Raw genomic sequence first — 24,646 nt, 5'->3', positions numbered from 1 at the left:
TGTAGAGTCTGAATCTATAATTGCGGACCTTCACTGCCTCCATGTTCCTGCTCAACACCTGCTAATACAAACATCATTATTAAGATGGTGTAGTCCCTCATTCGTCCAGGAGTGTTCTATCGTAGAAAAGGTTTCAGTCGTAGTCATCTGGACACAGAATCAAGACGTTTCGGCTCCCATCCGGAAGTCATTCTCAATTGTGAAAAATGGTCTGGGAACTCAGAAATTTATTGTTTTCTGGCTGCACCTCCCTCATCACTGTTAAGTACCTGGTTAGCATATGATTGGCGTGACCAAGGTGTTAATACACTGTGGTAAACGTTGGGCAGATTGAATCTCAGACCACCATTTCTGTTCCTCTTTGAACAGAAATGGTGGTCTGATATTCAAGAATCACCTCCCCTCTTTCACAAACTGTCCTCAGCTGGACAGGTTTTAGGGACATCACATATGCAAAAGTAAGATATTGTGAATTTCTGCAGGGCATGAAACCGTCGAAGTAGATTTTCCACGTGTTGAAGTGTCCTCAAGTAAGACACTGAACCCCAAATTGCTCCAAATATGTAATTGTAGGAAAAAATGTAAGTTGCTCTGGGCAAAAGTGTAACAACAAAATATATTGTTGTGCATACTTGTGGATAAACAGACTGTTACCAAGGTAGTTACAAGAGAATAAAGATAATGTAATGGTAATGTTTATCTAAGTGAAGGATCTAAATACTTTTCCTGTCACTGATGGTCACACACCTCAGATCACTGATCCACTCAAGACACACACATTTTATCCTACACTTGGTTAAAGATACCAGCAAATGAAAATATGTCATCTGTAACAGCCATTAAAATTGCATCTCTCTTGTCTGCACCTAAAGGTGAAGGTGAGCAGAGCAGGAGGGAGGTGGCTGAGTCTGGTGGTGCTGGAGTCCAGATGATGGTGCATGGTATCAGTGCTCCCATCCATAGCCAGCCCCCATCTGAGGTCCAGCAGAAGAGGAACCTCTCTACAACACCATCAAACACTACCCGTGCCAGCAGACATGGAACCCCTGGCAGGATCAGCAAGATCAGAAATTACAATGTTAAAGACTGACACACACATATAGGACAATCTGTCAGTATACTGGTCATGGGGAGTACTACTAAATCTACTATGGCTCTATGGAGGAGCTTTGTCAAGTCTGAGAAAATAACCTTGTTTATGTCATAGTGATGTCATCGGGGTTATCTCAGCCACAAATTTATAACAGCAAGCCTCCATTAAAAAGTAGGCGATCATAGAGATCCCATTTTTTTATTGAAGCTTGACCCATACTAGGAATTAAAAGTCTGGATATCTCATCCTCTGCTGCTTCGTTGTACCATTCATTTATAATGTCTCTAGTGAGTTCCCAAACTTTATGGAAGAGGGGAACTCTTTTAAAGCCAATATGTGTAGATTTTTTATTTCATTATAGCTTCTTCCAAATGATCCTGATAGCATAACACAAGAGTAAATGCACAGAAAAGAGAAATGCACTCCAAATCAAGAAATGCTTCAAATACCAAAACACAAATTCTTAATTACATTTTAGAATATAACTTATTGTAAGAACATATTTTTATATTTTACTGCTCCTTCCAACATCAGAGCTCACGCGTCTGAGCAGTTATGGGACTACAATAGTACCATAATAAAATAGACCTATAGGCTTTAATGTGTATTGTGTGTAATCGTCAATAATATTTATAAATTTATATATTGTTCAAGGCCGTTCTGTATGTTTTATTGCATTGTAGTAAACCTTTTTTATTTTCTTTGTTTTCCCAAAAAACTGTTCAAGATTTGTTTGTCATTTGTCTGTTTTTATTAATTGAACTCAACATATCTGAGAGCAACTCGTCAGGGAAAAAAAGACAATTTCTGCCCAAAAAGTCAAATAAAGTTGTGAATGTTGACCAAAGTTAGGGCGCCCTGCTGGTTAGTGGTTAAAGCACCAACCATGAAACGCAACATCCCTGGTTCGTGTCTGGCCGAGGACCTTTGGTACATCTCATCCCCAATCGCTCTCTTCACTCGTTTCATCATCTCTCTACTGTCAACTATCCAATAAAGACATACAGTACCCTAAATTTTTTAAATCACCAAGTTGGCGATCATCATTACTGTGGGTACCAGTATATGAACAGAAATCCAATATATTTTCTAACTGCATTCATTTATATTGGGGGGTTTTCTTTGAGTAAAATAGTAAAACTATCTGATGTCTCAGATATTCCTCTTCCTCTTGGTGACTCTTCATACAGAAATAATGCTGCAGAGCACAATCCACAGTTCTGTGATTTTGCACATGGACTATAAAATTAATTTCTATTGAACAATATAAGCTATGAAATGAATTTATATTAAACAATAGAAAGCAAACTATGTCTATTAAACTCAAATTGTATACTTGGTTAATGTGATTGTCAAGCCAGTCCATAAAATAAAGAGAGGCTGCTTAATTTCAGCCAAAGCACCCATCTGTCTGTTTCTCTATTGATCACAGGGTCACTGTGTGCTGTTGTCATTGTGCTGCCACAATAGGTCAGTAGGAAAAAAACTTTCCTTAGAACATCATGCTATCTGAAATTATGAACTCCAGTAACCCCAAGAAGTCAGACGAGCATTTCAGCTACGTCATCATTTAGGCCCTGCCTTTTAATCACCCTATCTCCCAACAGCAACCTCCCCTCTATTATGATTGGATGAAGTCTCACACCCCCGCTCCGTGATTGGCCAATTTACATGCCATCCACAATACTTAACGTGTACCCACGTGTGCCGATACCGGTACTTTCACCTTTAATGTAAAGTCATGTACTGTTAAATGAAACACGATGAAGGTTCACAGGCTGCTATTTGAGGGTAAGAAGAAAAGGCAGAAGAATGTTTAAGAGGTTATTCATATTAATGTTGTAGGCCTAAAGTGGTCAAAATATAATTGCTGATGGATGTGACAATAAAGCTTACCATTACTGTGTGTGTCCTATTATTATCATCAGTCAGTCCGCCATTTCCATCAGCCTCAGCTGTACTTAGTTTTTAGTGCTAATTAGCAGATGTTAGCATTGCTAACATGCTAAACTAAGATGGTTTTTATTATTATACCTGCTAAACATCAACATGCTACAGGATTATGAGCATGTGGTACAGCCTCACAGAGCCGCTAGTGGCTCTTGTTAGATTTATAACCAATATCCATCAGCTGCTGACAAATATTTGAGAAATACTTTGGCTAACATCCATGCAGAGTTTGAGGTGCTGCAACTGGGCACTCTCACACCTGCGGTCAGTTTTGAGTGTCCAGTTAACTGACATGTATATCTTTGGACAACCGACACAATCAAAAAGAAATACTATAAATGCAATACTACTCAGTAAAGAAATCAACTGGCTGTCGTCAAATGTGGCGACCAGAAAGCGCATTTTGCCACACCTTCTTATTTCATCTTTAAAGGCACAGATTGTTTTGGTGAGCGCCAAAAAAATACATTTGAAAAATTCAACAGCACTTTGAGCACCACGCGCAGAGTGCCATATAGTCCCATTATATTCAGAAAATGCAGACATCTCTGCGGCCGATAGCTCCAAACCCCGGCAGCTCACACCAAAACAATCTAGAAGGACGAACAGCACCACGGGCGAGAGGAGAAACATGTACTTTTGATTTGGGGGTGAACTGTCCCTTTAAGGCAAATGAACACTTTTCATGTCAATTTGTAGTCTGTCTCCTGCAGTCTGGTCGTCCGTCGGGCGGAGAGACGGTGGGGGCCGGGAACGGCATCAGTTTGAACTCCAGTAACCTCGTCTCAACGTTTTTTTTTCTCTCGGTGACAACGGGGGCGTTCAACGAATTACTCCATCACTGGCTGGAGCCGAGAGCCCTACCTCTTTTCTCATTGGACTGTGCGGCCAAGCCAAGCTGTCAGCCCATGTGGCGTGGCAAGGCAGAATGTGAGACATTTAAATTCATCAGAGAAAAAAAGATTCAAAGAAGCACGGAGGCTAACGTTAGCCTTATATTACAGGGATACGACAGAGATAGACATTCTTCATTACAGTTACAGTAAGAGGAACACCGCAGTGGACCATCACAGGGTAGCTAACGGAAATAACCAAGAGAATACATGCCAAACAAGCGCTAACATTACACCAAGTGGTTCGAATTCGGGATTTTTCAGGGACATCAATCCGGTCTGGGCAACACAGGTAAGTTGCTAACTATTAGCTGCGTATTCGGCTGTTAGCGTCGTCACGTTATTTATCGCAATAGTAAGCTACGCCTGTTTAATGTGTCATTGCTCTTATTAACACACGGTTTGTGACAGTGTTATATCAAAAATAAAATAATTCTTTAATTAACGGTGTGACTTGAATTTTTTTCTTCGTCGGTATAGCTAACGTTATCTTCGTTAAATTCTACATTAGGCTTGTCTTCGGCATACATACTGTACCACCATGCAACTTTTATTTCTATTAATTATAACTTTTGGAAATGGTTCGCATTGTTTGTCTGCTTCTGCTCTTGCTGGAGATAATCGATGTTGGTGGATCGTATTAAAGCTCAAATTAAAAATGCTTCTACAGTAGTTCTGATATTGCTTTTTCTAATAATGGTATACATTGTATTAACGGTTAGAAACCATTTCCTTTGATAAAGGCCTCTTTAAATTGCCACACAAAAAAATCACCGCCGCAGTTGCAATGACACTTCCATTAAGTGTAGGTCAGGGCAGCTTAACTTACTGTACTCCGATGATGACTCGAGCTGTTGTGCCAGTATCCAGTTAAAATACTGTAAAATATAGACCAGCTGTTAAGCTGACTGAGAAGGCTATATTCAATAATGCCACTGCAGTGTTTGACTAAGCATATTTCAAGAAGTTGTCCTGCTTCCCCTAGTCCCTGGATTTCAGTAGCTTATTTATCACCCAGTGTTGGACAGTAACCCTCATCTTACTCATATTAGGGTGTTGCATCAGATAAACCTGGCTGGTTAAAGTAAGCCCTGCTGTTAATCCAACTGTAAGAGTAGAGCATGCTGGAGCTGTGCTGGTCACTGCACTGGTGCTTTCATTCTGGCATTTTGTCTCAGGAGTGAGATACTGATGATGAGCCATGATTAACACCTTACAGAATGTTTTTCGCCCAGCATGTGGACTTGTAGGTCACTGAGGCCACCAGCCACCCTGGAAACCAATTAGCTCTAAGTCCCAGGGTAACTGGAGAATGAATGGCAGATTCATTCTTCACACACAGATTGCGAGCTCACTGTTTCCTCCGCTGATTTTGAAGGTGGCTTTTACTTGTGTGTTACTGTAGGCTACGTCTGCTGGATGAGAACAAACCAAATGAAAGCCATTGTATTGAGAATACGAAGTAAATGAAATTCCCTCGTGTACAGTGACTGACTGGTACGAGAGTGTCTCTGGCTACAGCATGGTTGAGTTAAACCAAAAAACGAATGACGTGACTTAAAGACAAAGGAATAAATTCAGCGTAGTTTGCTCACTTTAACACATGGTTGAGGAATTTGCTGTGTGTTGTGGCGGTAGGGGGGTGGTACTGAAAAGAAACTAGCAGGCAGTCCACCATCTTTCTTTGCAGCCACATTGCCAGCTCGGCCTGTCTGTGAGGCTCATGTAATACAATATAATACAAACTAATTGAAAAGTATTTGTCACCAATTAAACAACAAAACATCATAATTAACGAAATATTAAAGAAATATTTTAAAATAGCAGTGTGTGTGCAAGAAAGATCTGGAACCGAGGTGAACTGGTTTAAACTGCAATCCGGGAACAAGTTTGTCCTCTTCACTTAGAGGAAGAGGATCGGAGAGTTACCTGCAGAGTAATGATAGAGTTTGGCATTTGTTGTCATTGTGTTTCCACCTTCAGGTTCCCTCCATCAGGCTGTGACAAGTCAGGTCTTGTTGTGGGTTGCTGCTGGATGAGCTAAGCAGTCTGATATCCAGCATGGTAGGGCTGGTAGGGCTGATGGGCATGTAACAAGGGATGGCTGTAGAAGACGAGGCAAACAGTCATCATTGTTGAATATAATTTGGAATGATGTTCAGTACAGAATGCGGCTGCGGTGGGGCAGACACAGTTTACAGAGTGCTGAGTAACTGCACGGTATACATGTTGACCAGCCCAGCTTGCAGCTAGCGGATAGTCTCCTTATGTCTGCAGTCATGTGCAGGGAGTTAGTGTGTGATCTGGGTCAGGTAATGCTAGATATTGTACTGAAGGTGTTACATTAGGTCTAATCCCAGGCCAGTGTATCCCGGGGCCCAAATCCCTTCAGCTACTGAGCCACAGAAAGGGCCAGGACAGCCTGTCATCCTGCGACCGTCCTGCTTCTACCTGGGTTCACAGTCTGACTCTCACGGCCTGTATCTGTTACATTTACACAGAAGTAAAGAAATAATACAAACATTACATCCCTCATTCTAACAAATTATCCCACATTGTTTGAAACTGACCTGCTAGTCTACTTTTTGTTGTTAAGCTTTATTCAAATTCTTAAATCAGTGCCATGCAATCAGGTATTATAGGTGCCAATCAATTAATGTTTAAGGTAGGGATTATGCAAAACTGCCAAAAGTTCTAGCTTCTCAAATGTGAGTATTTCCTGCTTTTTTCTGTTAACGTCATTTTAAACTGAATATCTTTGTGTTTTGGACTGGACTGTGACCGCTGGACATTCTTTTACTATTTATTGTCATTTTATAGATGAAACAATTAATTGATTAATCAAAAGAATCGCTTGTTAGATCGCTTTAAAAAAAATCCACATAGGTACTTTAATGACTGCTCACAACTGTAAAAATCACCATATTCTTGACAAGTGTGCCAGTGCAGGTGTGGCGTACAGGAATGCTAGACCTCTACAGTGAGGCTCTGGCCCTGTTTACACCTGGCATTAACATGCGTCCTGGGTGATCTGATCACAAGTGGACAGGTGTGAATGCACCCAAGACGCATTGAGATCCGATCACTCAGACCACATTCGGAGGTGGTCTGGGCCTCATGTGGCCAAATTGTTTTAGCAGTGTGTATGTGAATGTGTCCTTGGCCACATTGAAGGACCGCCTACTCAAATGATGTCCTCTGCCTAAGCGGAAGTATGTACTCATTCGTGCACCAACGGGTGTCATATTAAAGTGTGAAACAACAAGAAGCCGCAACTACCATGACAACAACAGGCAAAATGGATTCTCGTGGATGGAGTAAACACAAAACACGCTGTCTGATGTTCTCCGGCTGCTCTGCCTCATCTCTGGGATTTACGGAGTTTCCTGATGGACAGATAGCTTTACTTGTTGCTAAAGTAACTGCCACAGACTGGTAATCACTAACTGCTGCTAACTGTAGCTGTTCGTAGCTAGTTAGCTCAGTTAGCTATTCAGCTAGCGATCCTATTAATGCTAGCTGACTCTGCCTGGACTGGGAGCTCGGAACACCGGGGAGTGTTTGTGTTTACACCGCTAGCACAGGAGCTTTGGACTGCCGGGAGGAGGTCCAAATTATTTGAACTTTAAAGCTAATAGAACCACTAGCTGCACGGCTAACTGAGCTAACTAGCTAACGGCAGCTACAGTTAGCACCAGTTAGCGGTTACTTTAGCAACAAGTAAAACTATCTGTCCATCAGGAAACTCCGTAAATCACAGAGTTGAGGCAGAGCAGCCGGAGGACATTAGGGGGATAACCAGAAAATATATTCTCCATAAATTTGATCTCGTTTCACCAAAATCAGTGAATGAAGTTTATAAAGTTGTATTTTTGTACAGTAATCAGTGAGGCCCGTCCCGCAGAAACACTCCAGCGGTGTCTTATCATTTTTTCAACCTAATTCTTGTCTCATTTGTGGTCTGATAAACAGCAAATTCATCAAATTTAGGTTTAAACAACAACGTAATTGGTCGCTGCAAACGGAAATGAATTACGTGTTTATTTGCATATAGAGCAGGGACGTGAGATCTGATCACAAGTGGTCACTAGAGACGCATTCTAATGCCAGGTGTGAACTGACGTACTTGGAGCTGTCCACTTGTGGTCGGATCACCCAAGAAGAAGATTGAAGAAATGTTGGCTTTTATTATTCCTTGTCTACATGAAAACAACTATGTGAGGAGATTGTCAGCAACAGGACGCTCTTTAATTCAGACCGTGTGGGCTCAGGCAGTGTGCTGAACATCTCTGAAGTGTGTGCAGTATGTTATGAGGGCATCCTGGCTGCTCTACACTGAAGTGGTGACATGCTTTAATTTAGAGTAGCTCTGTCCCAAGCAGCTAGCTCATTGGTTGACGGGTCTGGCCCTGCTGACACGAAAAGGCCTGGCCTAGAAACAAAGAACAAAGACTAAGACATATATACACACACACACACACACAGAGTACAACATGGATACACATGGATAATGCTCACTCATGTGCACAGAGTAGTCTATCAGCAGACTACATTGTCTGCTGTAAGTGCTCTTTCATGCATGCTCAGAGGGACTCCTCATTTCCAAACCTGCCAGTCAATGCCAACACAATTACATATGCTTCAATACTGAAACATGTTTAGTGTCAATTAATACTACTGACATACTGAAATTCAATTATTTGAAATTTCACGTTTTGCTGTGATTAAGAATTTCAAGGCATTTGGCTGTTCCACATATTTCTTTTGCCATTGGCTGACCGTCAGTGAGTGTTGCACTGATGAAATGTGACTGCCAGTGGTGCATGCGTTCACTGAACCAGCTATCCTTAATATCAGCTGACTGGGAAGCCACACATGCATTCAGAAATTCAAATTCTATTACTAAGGATTTCTTAAAAGGACTAAAAAGCAAAAAAAAAAATAATGCAGATCAGAATCTAGATGCAGATTTAAAAAATGTAAACCTTTGCTAGAATTAAAAAAAAGGACTTTTTTTTTTTGTTTTCAATAAACATTTATTTTACAAAATGGGGTATTCCAGAAAGTAGGCCAAGAAAAAGCTTTAGCTATTGGTTAAAGCTCGTTTTACATATTTAGAGTAGAGTAGTAGTTTAGTGTCATTTCTTCAGTGGTGCATTTGAAAAAATGATCCCAGACATAATTAAACTGAAGCTATCTAGACACTGTTTGTGCAGAATGTTGAGGAGCCAACATCGTGCTGTTAGTGTTAAACTCAGGATTATTCATATTGTTCCAATGATGTACACTTCAAATAGCAGCTGGAGAAGAGGGGCTGCAAAGCTTAAACCAAGGCACAGTGTTGCTCTTTAGTTTAGAAAAGCATGCCTGGTTGAATTAAGAACCGGATTTCCACCTGATTGGATCAGCTAATATTGTATTGAATATTTGTTTATACATATTCTGTGTATGTAACGTGGAGGGGGCTACAACTGCATTTCATTAGTGTTTAGAAAATGTGTACCACTCTTATTGTTGACATTCTCTCTCTCTCTCTCTCTGTGTTCACAGTAATTCAGCATGGATGAGATAGTCATAGCAGGGATATCAGGCCGTTTGCCCGAGTCTAACAACCTGGAGGAATTCTGGGAAAACCTCATCAATGGTGTGGACATGGTGACAGAGGACAACCGGCGGTGGACACCAGGTGAGACCCCTCATAGAGCTGGAAGTGATTGATTGGTCAGGGTCAGAAATGCATTTCTGTGCTGCGTGAAACAAAGAATGTAAAATACACGATAGCTTTGCCCCGTGGTAGTTCCAGTCGATGAGGATGAAAATGCAGTAAAGACTAATTGATTATTCCCACATAATCCTCCAACACACAACAACACAAACATTAACATCAGCTGCAGCATGATTGGATTGGATTTTCAGTGACATGACTTGTCAGTGTATTTTGAGTATGAACGCAATTCTTTTTTTCTCCATTTTCTCCTAATATTAGTCTACACGAGAGCGATGACAGGAAATAAGGGGATAAAGAGCTCGGGAATGGCTTGAAACAAAGGTCCAATCCTGGACTCGCACCGGGGACATTGCGGTTCATGGCTAACCCCCCAGGCCAACAGGATGCCCCAAATTTGAAGCGTTGTTTTTCTTATTCATGTCCCGGTAGCTCGTTAAAATTGGGAAGCCGTTGACTGCAGCAATCAGCTTTTACTCCCAATTAGCGTGAAGTTCTTTTATGCAGTTGAGCGGGGCAGAACAACTATTTCCTTCTGTTTCATGAAGGAATCAAAATAAGTGCAGCTGGTTGTTGACATCACACTACTGGGCCACTTTTGACTCTAAAGGTGCATCCAGACTGGATTTTACCTGGTGAAATTTACTTGCGTGGTGTGCCAAATGCAGGCGGAACAGGAAATGGCTTGGGTGTAAAATGCGGGAGCTAGCATGACTGTGATTAATCTCGGTCACCGTGCTTACACTCACTGTAGCCAAGCAGCATTCCTCCTCCTCTGCTGCTTTTATTATTTCACCATGCAGTTAGATGGAGCTCTACAATAAGTGAAAGAGGTGGGGTCAGTTTGCGACTGTGAGTGAACGTGTCCTCATGTGTTCTACAAATAGAAGCGAAATCCGATCTGACTCCACCTTTATAGTAGTGGTGGGCGGGGCCAACATGCTGCCATGTCTCTAGTGTTTGAGTGTGTATGTGTGAAGAGATATACTGTAGCTTTGTCTCATGAGTAATTGCTACCTCTTCAAAATGACCGTGGAGTGAGCACAGATGTCTCATTTGCGTCTCTTCCCCTCTGGATGCTTTCCATTTGGCTAACGTGACTCCTCGCTGCCCTCACTTGCATCTCTGCTAGGAGGAGCTAAGATGCAAGTGAGGGAAGCGAGGACAGAGGAATTGTGCCGAACGGGACATCCTGGCTCACTCCATTTTGAGGAGACCGCAACCACTCATGACGCACAGCACCTCAACTTTCAAATGTGTAGAAATAAGTAAGAGTTTAATAGAAAAACACTGCACACCTGATGAATGCTGCTTCAACACTGATTTATTGTGGTGTCAGACAGAATATGACTGACACCTATAGACAATTAGCACCAATGGACAATTTTTGGACACTGGACAATGTTTTTTTTACTGAAAGATCAGAACAGACGTGAGGTAGCAATAAAAACAGCCATAAATGTTCTGACTAGCCTAATTACTTTCTGAAAGACCACAGGTACAATAATTCTGACTTAATTTATAGGCTCTTGCTAATATTATAGGACATAAAATAATAACCACAACTGTGCAGCTGATTGTAAAGCTGAATGAGCCAAGATGACTTTGGAATGAAAATAAAAAAAGAGGTAGGAAAAAAAAAGGCAAGAGTGTTTTTAGTTTTCATTTTACACACACATCTAATATTTTTTATTGTCGCCCCTTCTTGTATCGACAAAAAGGGCTGCAGCCTACAAATGTAGCGAAGTAGAAAACTGGGCTGCCCTGATCTCCTAACAGATTTAAGTCTCTTAGTTTTCATTTAAGACTGAGTCCTAACTTGGCAGAGATTATACCGCAGGGCGGAATGGTAAGAGAAGCAGAGTGAACTTCTGAGCTTTGTGAGATGAGAAGAAGCAAGATGAGAAGATCAATATCAATTTCATGTCTGTGGGCGAAGGCACCCTGTCGAGTTTGACCTCTAGTAGCAAATGGTCCCCATTTTGTTTGGCTCGTGCCCATGCATGAGGAGGCACATGCATACACCTTCCTTCCTTCCAATGATTTCACACTATGCCACTGATCTACACGGGCGGTAACGCGCCAAGATCCACAGCAGTGCCCTAACAAAACTGCTAGCTTGTAAACATGGATGCAAATAATACAGGTTTCAAAAATTGGCTTTGAACAAGTTTTATGATGAAGGAAATGCATTCAAGACGTTTGTTAGACCTCAAACACACATAACACTGAATGTAAACAAACAATTTTTTTTATTTTTATTTTTGGAAAACCACATAACAATGCTGCAGTCAGGATGTGGTTAGCCTAGCTTAGCATAAAGACTGCAAGCAGGAGGAAACCTGGCTCTGTCCAAAGTGTGGACTGTGTCTGTCATCTGTGTGTGATGAGGCGCCTCTGATCAGTGGGTTTTATTGTGACTTTATATGAGATATCCGACGTGAGAAATCATTTGACTGTGCAGTGGGAAATTTAGATAAACAGCAGGTAAATGTTCAAGTTAGAAAGAAATCCACCAGGAATGTGCGCTTGCATGTACTTGATTGGCCAGTGCAGCGTCTTGCTGGATGACACCACTGTGTGGCAGCAACAGTTGAACCAGGTTTAATTTTATTGCTGGATGACCCTGCATTTTTTCCCAGAGTGCTTAGCATTGGCACCTCCGCTTTGTCGCCGGACGGGACCCATTCAAATGCATGAAGGGGCTGTGTTTTTTTCAGAGGGGGCCAAACTGGGTCTGAACACGGCCTTACCCATTTCCTTAGTATTCATTTCAGTGCGTGCTAGTTGGTCACCCATCCTGACGACCTAACAGATTTAGGAAGAAAAAGCATTCTTCACTCCCCAAAACTTGCTATTCTGTATCATTCCACCCTACTGCTATTTTGCTTTTCTATTTCACATCTTTACCCAGTTTTAATAACTTACCTTTTTTTCTCCCTCGTCTCTGCTGTCCCACTCTTTCCAATCCGCCCTCTCTTGCTTGCAGTTTTTCCTCTCTGTGAATGAAAGACCCATCCCTCAGTGCCTGGCAACCATCTTGAGCTCACATTCATGTGCTGAAAGGGTAGGCCCGGGCCAGCTGGCACTGCTGAGACCACACACCAGGCATCATGGGAGAGTAGGGAGAATAGAAAGGGAAGCAGAGAAACCAATAAGAGGTTCATGGCCTGAGGGAGTCCATATCTGAGTGCACCGAGTGCAGAGTGACAGAGAACAAAAAAAAAAGGGAAATGAAAGCTATCTTCTTTATGAGGAATAATGTACAGCAACTCGAGGTAAACTGGTCCACACTCAGTAGTCTTCTGAAGTTCACATTTGCTGCATTGCTATTCATTTGTGCTGCAGTAGAAGAGTAACCAGCAGAAAGGTCTCGGCTTTCTCACTGTGCAGGCTCAGTGATCGCCACAGTCCAAGTGGTTCGAAAAACAAAAGCTTTGACTGTTTGACTTGCTCACTGCAAGTTGGAATTTTCTGTCTGTTAAACAAGGGTGAGCGTGGTGATCCTTCACTATGACATTCTTTTTTTAATGATGACAGGTTCACTGTACTTTATACTTTCCTTATTCCATGGCTCTTTTAAAAATACATTCATATGACACAGGATATTATTTTAAAGAAATAGTTCAACATTTTGGGAAATAGGCTTTTTTTGCTGTCTTTCTGAGAGTGAGATCAGAAGATGAGACATGAGAAGATCTCGTCTGTATTCTGAGGTTGAGTCAGATGTGGTTAGCTTAGCTTAACATAAAGACTGGAAGTAGGGGGGAAAAAACCAAAACCTGTGCTCACAGATTGTACAGTACGTGGCGGCCCGTGCTGTAGCCGCAGGTGCTGCACAGAAGTACTGGGCGGATGGATACACTGTTATTGGCTGGGCCGCAGCACAGCGGGGGCCAGCCCTACGTTTGTTACGTACCTCAACTCTGGCACGGAGGCCACTTGCAGTTGTCGGCTTAGGGCTCTACTGCTTTTTACAAATCATCAGAAATACCTGCAGGCGAAGGCGTCTTCTGCGGATAATTAATATGTAGGCTCTTGCTAATCAGCTGCATCAGTTTCTGAGTTTCTGGGTTTTATGCACATTACTGCCACCTAACAATGGATGTATTTTCTTGCACCAAATGCATAACCTCTAATGCACTGTGGGTGAGATACACCTCTGGAGTGAACATCGTTGTTGACTCGCTCCCTCAGCCCTCCGAGGGTCGATCTCACCAAGTTCACTTCAGTTTTTCAAACAAATGGAACGACACTTATGATGGCGGCGGGGATTCCAACGAGGGCGTGTTGAGCGCCTAATGAAACGCAACCTAAGGCTAGGCTGTCGCTTGTGGGGTCATCTCGGGGCTCACAGTGAGTCAAAACAAGAGACATCCTGCAGATAGAAACAAATGAAAGCACAGGGGGAGTTAATAGATAATTAGAATAGTTAGAATTAGAATAAGTTCTCTTTCAAATCAAACATTGTAAGATGTGATGGGAATTTGTTCTTGCAACTGCATTTATAACTTTTTTTTTTTATTCAAATGTAGCTTAACCACATCATGTGATATTCTACTTCAGTACACTTTAAGAACAAATATCACTGGGACCACTACGGAACATTGCAGATGAACGTTTAATATCCAGGAATTCACATTCACCACCGCTGACTATCCGTGAAACAATTTGGCCACAATTTAGCACATTAACCACACGTGGTCCAGCCATTCAGCTTTTGACCTAGTCTTGTTTTTATAAAGTGCTACAAGTGTAGCATGGTGTGGTAAAGGGAGCAGCACCCCCTGGTGGCCTCACCAGTAGCTACCTTACTGGAAAAGAGGATAGCCACACAGGTGTTTTCAGCCAGTAAATGATCCAGGTGGAAGACGTTAATAGTTTTCAACCGTGCGTGGAAGTAGAAATAATAACGTGGACGTGAATTGTGATTTGTTTTGTTACTTTGAAACCTTTTTGAGTCATATTTTGAGCTGAACTTTATAGGTTACTTTCTAATTCATCGCCATTGAACCTACATTAGAGAAGTGGAACATGCTGCTATAATGTCTCACTGCCTGACAGTTCAGCTTCTACCAGGCTGTCTTACTGCACATGTGTTATTACAAGTGCAGGAAATGAGCAGCGGTCATCAGAGCCTGTGAGACACTGTGCAGGTGGACTTCCACACTACAGGGAAGAACTTTCACATGTAAAAGGTGTTGGTCAACTTGAAGAAACCTCCTGTCAACTGCAGCTCTTTATCAAATCACGTCACTGCGGCTCCTGCTTGTGTTTACCATTCCTCCCTGCTATATTATCCTTTATCCGCCAAGTTTTTATCAATAGTTTAAGAACTGCACATACAACTCACCCCTGGCAATGTAGACAAAATAGATATGCTTGTTTTATTTAATAATAACTGACACAGATATTGCGTCCCTCTGTGGCTTAGCTGTGTGAGATTTGGTGCTGAAATTCTTGTGCTGAAACAAAAAGCCTCTTTCAGCAATCCAGCAGATATCCCTCCAAATCCGAGCCAATAGGCAGCCAATAGAGGATCCCAGACGTCTCAAAATCAATACCATATTGATTAATTGATATTAAAATTCTACATGTGGTGTAACAACATTAATTGAAGAAATTCCTCATCTGTACCTGCTAGCTCCCTATTTTCTTTCTAAACCTCAGGAACTTGTGTTTTAATGATTTTATGATGTTTTGTCACATGTGATATAAACTCTGTACTTGCAATGTGAACACAAACACTTTCTGTCGAAGGAATTATTTAGAAAATTACTTTTCTCCATTTTTGCTCTTTTCTAGGTCTGTACGGTCTTCCAAAGAGGAATGGCAAACTGAAGGACATCAGCCACTTTGATGCAGCCTTCTTCGGAGTCCACCCCAAACAGGCCAACACCATGGACCCCCAGCTCCGTCTCATGCTGGAGATTGCCTATGAGGCTATTGTAGATGGAGGTGAGGAAACAGGGTGAAAAGCCTCTATGGGATTAGAACAGTCTCTTACATATCTTTACATTTGTTTGTGAATATTTATATCACACAAATGACAAATGTAAATCTGTAAATCTGGATCTGTGCCTGTAATTTACCACTCAGATATCATCATTTGTATGTCAATTTTGCATTTTTCAATGGAAATATATTTGTGAATCTCCACCTATTCGTGTGGATGCTGTTGAGACTGTTCTTATGTTTGTCACACACAAAATTCAAGTGCAGGGAAGACCAAGCCCTTCCAGTAGATAGCGGTAATGCAACATTTATGGATGGCAACCAGTAGGCGATTTGTTCATTTTTAACAGAGGGGAACACACCCCCGCCCCCGATTTGTACTCATATATCCAAATGAGGAGCCTACTCTCATATCTATGTCTCTCTTCAGTCCCTTTTTAGCTGCCATATTAGCTTTCTGTTTAGTTTACCAGAGCCGATTCACAGCGGTTACCATCCATAAATGTTGCATTACCGCCATCTACTGGAAGGGCTTGGTCTTCCCTGCTTTTTGTGTGTGTGACACAAACATTGCAGAAGAACAGTCTCTAAAAGATCCACACGAATAGGTGGAGATTCACAAATATATTTCCATTGAAAAATGCAAAGTTGACATACAAATGATGATATATGAGTTGTAAATTAGAGGCACAGATACAAATCACATTGAATTGTGTTTTACAGACACAAGTCGTGAGACATTTTTTTGTGAATACTTATGAGACTGTTCTAATCCCACAGCTTCAGCACTGCAGATCAGTAGAGGACAGTAACATGAGTGAAAATGGTGGGAAAGGAATGCAGTAAATGTTTGCTGGAAAGTGTGACTGAGTTGTTTTTTTGTATTTTCTCCGTCACCTTTTTTGAAACTCTGAGCGTGAATGGTTTAAAATCAATGAACTGTTGTGATGCAGGACTGAACCCGGCCGCACTGCGCGGCAGTAAGACGGGCGTCTACATCGGGGTGAGTGGCTCGGAGGCTGGCGAGGCGTTCAGCAGAGATCCAGAGGAGCTGCTGGGCTACAGTATGACCGGCTGCCAGCGCGCCATGTTGGCCAACAGACTCTCCTATTTCTTTGACTTCAGCGGTACGCACACGCAGCCAGCTCCAAAACATGCTTTCATTCTTTGGCTGTCAGTTTGATGCTGGTGCCCAGCACTGAAAGCAGACACACACCGGCAGACTAAGCAGGAGATGTCACAGGGCATTTGTGCTGTTTATCAACCCGCGCACCACTTGGTGCAGCTATATAGTGATTTAAGAATACATCATGAAATTTTCCTTATTTGTGACTCTGTGGGTGGCCCTATGGGAAACGCTGCTTTTGTCACTCAGTGGATGCTCAGCCAAAGGATGGTGTGGTGAACGCTACTTGATTCCTTGGTTTAAGACGATCTGTCAGCATGCTCTTCCAGTCATCACCATATTTAGTGCAGAACATATTTGGATGAGGCTGTTTGTTTACATGCCATATTGTTGTCCTGTAATTGATTGCCAACATCTTGTAGGCATGGCCTTTTTCACACAATCCATCATGATTCAACAACACATTGTGCAGTTCTAACCAATGTTAGATACATCAACGGCTGCTGTGTGGACCAAGTCAGGAGCACCAAGTTTGTAGGTGTGCACATTGCTGAGGACCGTACTGCGCTGTATACAGACGGATGACAGTAAAGTCACTCTTATCTCATCGCATTAGGCTTGCCGCGGTAGTCTGTATCGCACGGTTTTTATAGAAATAAAACCCATTTAGTTCATTTTCGCTTATCTGCACCCACGTTCGACAAATAAAAATATCTTACTAAGCGTGATATTAGTCGGAGGACGGACGCTGCAATTATAAACTGAAAGTGTCTGCTCCGTGCAGCAGCGGAGTTGCAGGAGTCAGATTTCATTTATCACTTGACAAGAGTAAGGAGAGATGACCGACAGACAATGGCAGAGGATTTGGTGTCAAAGCGAAAAGCAAAAGCGCCTATTTGGCAACATTCCTGATTTAAACCCAGTGCTAATAGGGAACCTGATAACGTTAATGAGGCAATCTGTACATTTTGTCGGATGAGGGTGGCAGCATCTGTAAGCAAGACCTTAAAATGCAGCGCAGTGAGGATACAGGATACGTTTCATAGAGACGAGCGTTTATAACGCTGATCTGTCTGTCTTTCACAGTTAACAGAGACTCCAGGCTGCAGTGTAGTTCACACACTGCACTGATACACCACATACACTTCTGTCCATATTCACACGCTCCCTCTCTCTCACTCTGTCCCTCTCACTCTGCTGCAAGTCTGCATGGTTTCAGGGGGGGCTGCAGCCCCCTCAGCACCCCTACCTCCCACGTCCATCTAATTTACACACACATCTTAAAGCGCACCACAAGAGTGATGCTGCCAAAACGATGAGTTCAAAATAAGCGTTTTTTTTTGTACAATGTCCGGTATATTCACGAGTGTTGTCACGAGTTCATTAACCGGTGGGAACAGTTCCTCACCTTGGCATCCCTAATGACATAGTAACTGTGACCGATCCTGCATTTAGCCTTTTTGTGGAACTACAGGAACGTGATCCGTTTGAATGGGCATAACTCACTGGTCACAAGTCTGTCTCACTTTTGTACAATTTTGTACAAATAATCCATATGCACAGTTCCACTAAAATCAGCATCCCATTTTCAAACAGACCTGGATGTAGATGCAGATTGAAATATTCCAAACATTTGCTGTTATTAAATAATTTAGAGGATTGTTCAGCCTAAACAGGAATGCACTGTCTGAGTGCTTTCTAGTTTGAAATGAATCTAATTTAGTCGACTTGAACCTTTCCACATTTTGAATGCCTTCAAGTACTCCTCGGTGTCCCTGGGTATCGTTTTCTGCAGATGTGGTTTCTAGCTCTGATCCACCCTCCTTCCCTCTCCTCCTCCAGGCCCCAGTACCGCCATCGACACAGCCTGCTCCTCCAGCCTGCTGGCTTTAGAAAACGCCTTCCACGCCATTCGCCAAGGCCAGTGTGATGCCGCTCTGGTGGGTGGAGTCAACCTGCTGCTCAAGCCAAACACCTCGGTGCAGTTCATGAAACTGGGCATGCTCAGTCCTGAGGGGACCTGCAAGTCCTTTGACTCATCAGGTAAAAGAAAGTCACCCCCTGGGTGCCCCCGGTTTAAGGCGCCAACCATGAACAGCAATGCCCGCTGGTCTGGCTGGGGACCTTTGTTGCATCTCTCTCTCCCTTGTTTCCTGTCATCTCCCTCATCTCTCGCTATTTAATAGAGGCATAAAATGCTTTGAGGCAGGATTTTGTTTTCAAATCTGTGGCTCAGGGTAAGTATAATGCTCTTTTGCAGTTTAGTATAGTTAAAGGCTCTGTAAATGAGATTCTGAACATTATAGAGCAGCAAACAACTACTTGCTATATAAAGATATAGTGGAGTAATTGGGTCCTGAGCAGAGGATGACGTCGCACTGGTCTGTGTTGATATCGCACCCTCTCTGTCCTTTGTTTATACAGCCACACCGGCCACAGTCAGTTTCACACGAGGGACCCACGTGCACTAACATGCACGCGGGTCCCTCGTGTGAAACTGTTCGTCTCTGAGGAGAGCTGTTTGGTTTTTTTTCTCATCTAACGCGGTGAATAAAGGATTTATTTCGACCAAACCAGAGTTGGTGATTGTTGGAACAGTGGAAAGACTAACAAAGATGGTTTTGGTGAGTTTTATTTTGTTTCTGTACAGTTTGAATGAAGTGTGTTAAACGAGGTCTGCGAGGTAAAATTATAGTTTGTTTTTTTTTTCAATGGAGTCTGGTGGCGGGTGAGAGCGATAAAACGGCTGTTTCTGGTTAAACAAAAAGGATCTTACTGTTTAACAAAAAGGTCTAGCTCTGTAGGGATCCTTTCCATAATGTTGTCAGACACTTAGAATAACAATCTGAGCCTGTCAGTGGCAAAAACAAGCACTTTTAGTGGACATATTTGACTGGCGCATTTGTCCACAGCAGCCATTGCAGCCCGTCTCGCAGCTGCCGGCTGAGGTGTAGAACCAGAATATGTCGGTGAATTAAGGATTTATTTCGACCAAACCAGAGTTGGTGATTGTTGGAACAGTGGAAAGACTAACAAAGACAGTTTTGGTGAGTTTTATTATGTTTCTGTCCAGTTGAATGAAGTGTGTTTTACGATGAGCTGCGAGGTAAAATTTCAGTTTTTTTTTCAATGGAGTCTGGTGCGCCCATTTGTTTTGGTCCTCTAGTGCAACATTTAGTGGCAGTGACTGTCGCTTGCAGCTACTTAAGTTAATATTACATTTATGGAATCAATTTGAGAACCAAGTCCTCACAGGCAGAGTACTTGGACCTCGACTGGCTGGCTGATGATTTTTCATTATCAATAAAATGTATACATTATTTGTTTTATTATAAACATACATTATTTATGTATAAAACTGCCAAAAAACAATTAGCTTGTTTTGCTTTTGGCACTACAAGGAACATTTAATTTTGCTTTAGGTCCCCTTTGAAATATTGTACAGACAAACTTGTAACTTGCATCAATATTTTTAATATCAGCAGCAGTGTTTCTCATCTGCACACCTTTTATCTTAAAGCTTGTTTCTCCATCATCACTATTTGCTTACAATCATTGAGTCATATTGATTTAACTGTGTATTACGTATTATTTACATTTGTTGATGTACATATGTGTGCGTATATTAATATAAAGTTTATATTTTTATTATTCTGTTGGCCAGGAAATGGATACTGCCGTTCTGAGGCAGCAGTGGTAGTGCTGCTGACCAAGCGGTCGGTGGCTAAAAGGGTCTACGCCACAGTGGTCAACGCTGGCAACAACACAGATGGATACAAAGAGCAGGGTGAGGAGGCACACTAACAGCCTGCAAGCTCCAGACTCGCGCTGTGGCACACGAGCACTGCAGCCAGTAGAAAGATTTCAGATGACGAGTTAAATTTGGTCATTGCAGCCTTGATTCTTATGTGATGTTCTGGTTTAAATGCTAGGTTATTAAATGCTAAATGAATTATATTAATGATTATTTTCTGAATTAAACAGTTTTTTGGTCTACAAAATGTCTGAAAATAGTGACACACCCCTCCAGCTGCTGTCGATCAAACACAGACGTTGACAGACCCCTCAGCTGCTGTCAATCAGGACAATGACAGCTTTAGTTGTGAAGTGCTTTTCAGATTAAGAGTTTTACATGCAAAACATATGTGGAGTTTATAAAATATGATGCAGTGCTTTACTATTAAACTAACCAGTAGTGTATAAAGTCTATAGAACTGGTTACACATTGACAATGATATAATGTATTATTAAAATGAGTGTTTATGCATAGTGAATACTTTTACTTTTGATACTTTAAGTACTGCTGATAATTCCCGTACTTAATAAAACATTTTGAATGCAGGATTTGTAGACTATAGTATTTCTACTTTTACTTAAGTAAAGAATCTGAATTCTTCCTCCACTACTGTATTAATGTTATTTCTGTTTGACTTAAAATGACTAATCAGTTAGCAAAATAGTTGCAGACTGATTTTCTGTTGTTCAGTTAATCGTTTCAGCTTTATTTCAGTCCTGTGGATTATTCATATTATCTTGATGGCACACTTCAGTGTTTTCACTGCTGTCACAAAGTTCACAATACAGCTGAAAAGTAGATGAAGTCACTATTTTCCAATTGTGTTCAAGTCAATATATGATATGTGGTACAAAAAAATAGATTTCAAGGCAGGCAACTTGGTTGTAACTTGGTCAGTGTTTCCATTACAGTAAGTATGGCTCATTTATGGTATGGTATGCAGTTTGGTTACAGGAAAACTAATAACATTGTATTCACTTAGTTAATTGCGGAGAATCTGGGAACATGGTGAAATCACTTAAAAGAAGTCCGAGGAAGAAGAAACACGTGCAGTTAGAGGATCAGATGGGTTGGAAACAAGCCTCCAAGTTAGTCAGAATTATTTGGAAGAGAAAATGAAGGTGAAAGGTGAAATTATAACCCAAAGTGTCTTTAAACTGTGATGAATGTTTAAAACAGTCTGCTTTGACTACTACTTACTGTAATTGGGTCCAATTGTTGTGTGCGATTTATTACTGACATTTCATGTGCACTCACTTTCAGTTTCACCTCCAAAGTGATTTAGATAATCTGGATAAACTGTCGGTTTGTTTACAACCTATTTGGAGACCTGACTGCAATTAACTTGGCCAGAGATACGAAAATAAAATCCATGTTGTAATAAACCCTAGTTTTGTACTAACAGTTGCATCTTGAGTCGCACACTATCAACATCATGGTAAGGTCTTATTGGGTTACATCTCAGAAACAGAAATCTAAATATTGCAGATTTGAGCAGAAATATCAACTTGTGACGGTCTGTGATGTGAATGTGTGAGTGCATTAGCCGTTACCCAGCAGTTATGGTATGGTGTATCATACTTGTCTTCACACACTCCTCTTGGTCCCTCAGGTGTAACGTTTCCTTCAGGTGAGATGCAGCAGAGGCTGGTTCGTTCTCTCTACCAGGAGGCGAATATAACTCCTGAGCAGGTGGAGTACGTTGAAGCCCACGGCACTGGAACAAAGGTCGGCGCACACAGCAGTCTAGTTTCTTAATCACACTTTTAGCCTGTTTTCAATGCTGGGTTTCACAAGACAGATAGTTCACAAGACCGAAAACAGTCACTCATGAAAACATGCTAAGTCACCTTCTCTCACACACACACACACACACACACACACACACACACACACACACACACACACTCCTAATGTCCCTCACCAGGAGTGACTTACCTCTGTGCCATCTCTACTCTCTACATGCAGGTCGGCGACCCACAGGAAGTGAATGGCATTGTCAGTGTGTTCTGTCAATCAAAGCGAGAGCCTCTCCTTATTGGCTCCACCAAGTCCAATATGGGCCATCCAGAACCGGCTTCTGGTCTGGCTGCCCTGGCAAAGGTGAGAGTGTGTGAGGAATGGGAAAAAGAGAGCTTGACATGGAGGTTCAAACCCCACCTACTTTCACATCGCCACACACCGGGCCAGTCACTGCGTAAAGTGGGCATATTGTGCTTTTCATTTCGTCTCTGTTTTTATTTTATTTGTTGTTTTTCATCCCACATGCAGGTGTTGCTTTCATTGGAGCGAGGAGTCTGGGCTCCCAACCTGCACTTCAACAGTCCTAACCCTGACATTCCCGCCCTCACTGATGGTCGAGTTCAAGTCGTCGACCGGCCTATTCCCATCCGAGGCGGCATCGTAGGCATCAACTCCTTTGGATTTGGAGGTTCAAATGTTCATGTGATCCTTCGACCAGCAGAGAAACCAGCCGACGCGACTGCGCCGCCCAGGACGATCCCCAGGGTGCTTCAGGCCTGTGGCCGCACAGAGGCCGCGGTGAACACCATTCTGCAAAAGGGGAAGGAACACACTGCAGATGACAGCTTCCTGTCTCTGCTGAATCAGGTGTCAGGAGTTCCTACTGCCAGCATGCCCTACCGAGGCTACGCACTGATGGGCCCTCAGAGTGACGTCATGGAGGTGCAGCAGGTGCAGGCCACTACCAGGCCGCTCTGGTACATCTGTTCAGGTGAGTCATCAAACAAATAAACAAACAGGTAGACTCTTTGACTGATATGAGTTTGCTAGTAATTGCTTTTTATTACCTATAGAGCAAGATGTCTACCGTCTTAACAAGGCCTTTTTTCAGTAGAAAGAATTCCCAATGAAAATAGTTCACAGTTCAGTTTGTGGATTATCCAGAGTATCTGCACACTCTTTCTGGAAAGAGATATTGCTGTCATTTTTCAATGCAGTGAGTAACACATATTAAATTCCATTCACTTCTGTTGTATTGGGGGGAAACAGAAATCTCAGAGACACATCTTAAATCCTGGACAAATAAAAACAAAACTGGGTGGGATTTGGGTGAACCGACCCATTAAAGGTTTTTCTAGAATTCAACAATCGCTTTATGTGTCTTTGGAAACACTAATTTGTCAATATTGGGAATTTTTTAATGTTAAATTTTAAAGATATTTAACATTGATACAAATCATTAGTCAAAAAAAAAAAAAGAATAAAGAACCTCACCACTGCAGATATTGCCCGCTCAAATAATAACTACCAACTTTGGAATGGGACTGTTGATGAATTCAGATCTCCTCAGACAGATGGGTCTTTTCAGTAACTGATGTATTGCTGGATTAAGGTGCATGACTGTTAATTGTATTAACAGGTATGGGAACACAATGGGCAGGTATGGGCCGCAGTCTCATGCAACTCCCAGACTTCAGAGAGTCCATCCTGCGGTCAGACGCAGCCCTGAAGGACACCGGCCTGGTTGTGTCTCAACTACTCATGGAGGCAGACAATGCCACTTTTGAAGACACTGTTCATGCCTTTGTTGGCCTCGCCGCCATACAGGTAGAGTGGAGGTGTCATGTTCCATGTGGGAACCCTGGCAAATTGGTGTCATTTTCATATGGACTGTAGGGTAGGACCCCTCACACAAAGTGCTGCTGTAAATATTTTGACTTTATTAGTTTTCCAAAGTTACAGATTTGGAATCTAAAAACCCCCACTTGTACCTCTGAGCTTTAATATGTGATGTATCTTATCTCAAGGAGTTTATCCTGATATAATACATTTGACACAACAATCATATATTTCTATATCTTGAATTCACTTACTTGTATTTTGTCATGTCCTACTTCTGCGATACTGGTAAAGAACAGTTAGTAAGGGACACAACACTGAACCCAAGCATGCCTGTGTATTCTGCCATGCCATCTTTCTGAATACAAAAGAGCAACAGCTATTGGCCAGTTTCCGCCACAGGAACTTTTCCAGGGGCCCAAGAACTATTTCAGGAAGTCGATGAATCTTCCCTGCTTTTCAACCAGAGGACCCATGGTCGAAATTTAGTTGAGCTGCCATAGTTCCAGGACCCCAAAGTCCTTCA

The 24,646-nt window shown here is 42.1% G+C and overlaps 2 protein-coding genes across 7 annotated transcripts in view; both read left to right on the top strand.

The window, feature by feature from the left end:
* ccdc57 (coiled-coil domain containing 57) overlaps positions 1–2,999 on the top strand; it is a 73,298-nt gene extending 70,299 nt beyond the window's left edge. For 2 of the 3 annotated variants that reach the window (XM_044177559.1, XM_044177557.1), the window contains one exon: positions 873–2,999. In XM_044177559.1, the coding sequence (XP_044033494.1) occupies positions 873–1,090 (218 nt within the window). In that variant the 3' untranslated portion in view covers positions 1,091–2,999. The remainder of the gene's footprint in view (positions 1–872) is intronic. The other variant, XM_044177560.1, reaches the window with a different exon arrangement.
* A 721-nt stretch (positions 3,000–3,720) lies between these two features.
* Positions 3,721–24,646, top strand: part of fasn (fatty acid synthase) — a 52,710-nt gene continuing 31,784 nt past the window's right edge. Inside the window, exons 1-10 of one of the 4 annotated variants that reach the window (XM_044177556.1) lie at positions 3,721–4,228; positions 9,487–9,622; positions 15,467–15,619; positions 16,570–16,743; positions 18,585–18,785; positions 20,407–20,529; positions 22,151–22,266; positions 22,507–22,641; positions 22,810–23,272; positions 23,921–24,108. In XM_044177556.1, coding sequence (XP_044033491.1) covers positions 9,496–9,622; positions 15,467–15,619; positions 16,570–16,743; positions 18,585–18,785; positions 20,407–20,529; positions 22,151–22,266; positions 22,507–22,641; positions 22,810–23,272; positions 23,921–24,108 — 1,680 coding nt within the window. In that variant the 5' untranslated portion in view covers positions 3,721–4,228; positions 9,487–9,495. The remainder of the gene's footprint in view (positions 4,229–9,486; positions 9,623–15,466; positions 15,620–16,569; positions 16,744–18,584; positions 18,786–20,406; positions 20,530–22,150; positions 22,267–22,506; positions 22,642–22,809; positions 23,273–23,920; positions 24,109–24,646) is intronic. The other 3 variants (XM_044177554.1, XM_044177555.1, XM_044177553.1) reach the window with 3 other exon arrangements.

Source organism: Siniperca chuatsi, linkage group LG20 (genome assembly GCF_020085105.1).
Source record: "Siniperca chuatsi isolate FFG_IHB_CAS linkage group LG20, ASM2008510v1, whole genome shotgun sequence".
Taxonomy (NCBI): Eukaryota; Metazoa; Chordata; class Actinopteri; order Centrarchiformes; family Sinipercidae; genus Siniperca; species Siniperca chuatsi.
Note: the sequence above shows the minus strand (reverse complement) of the source record. Positions and strands in the feature narration are given on the sequence as shown.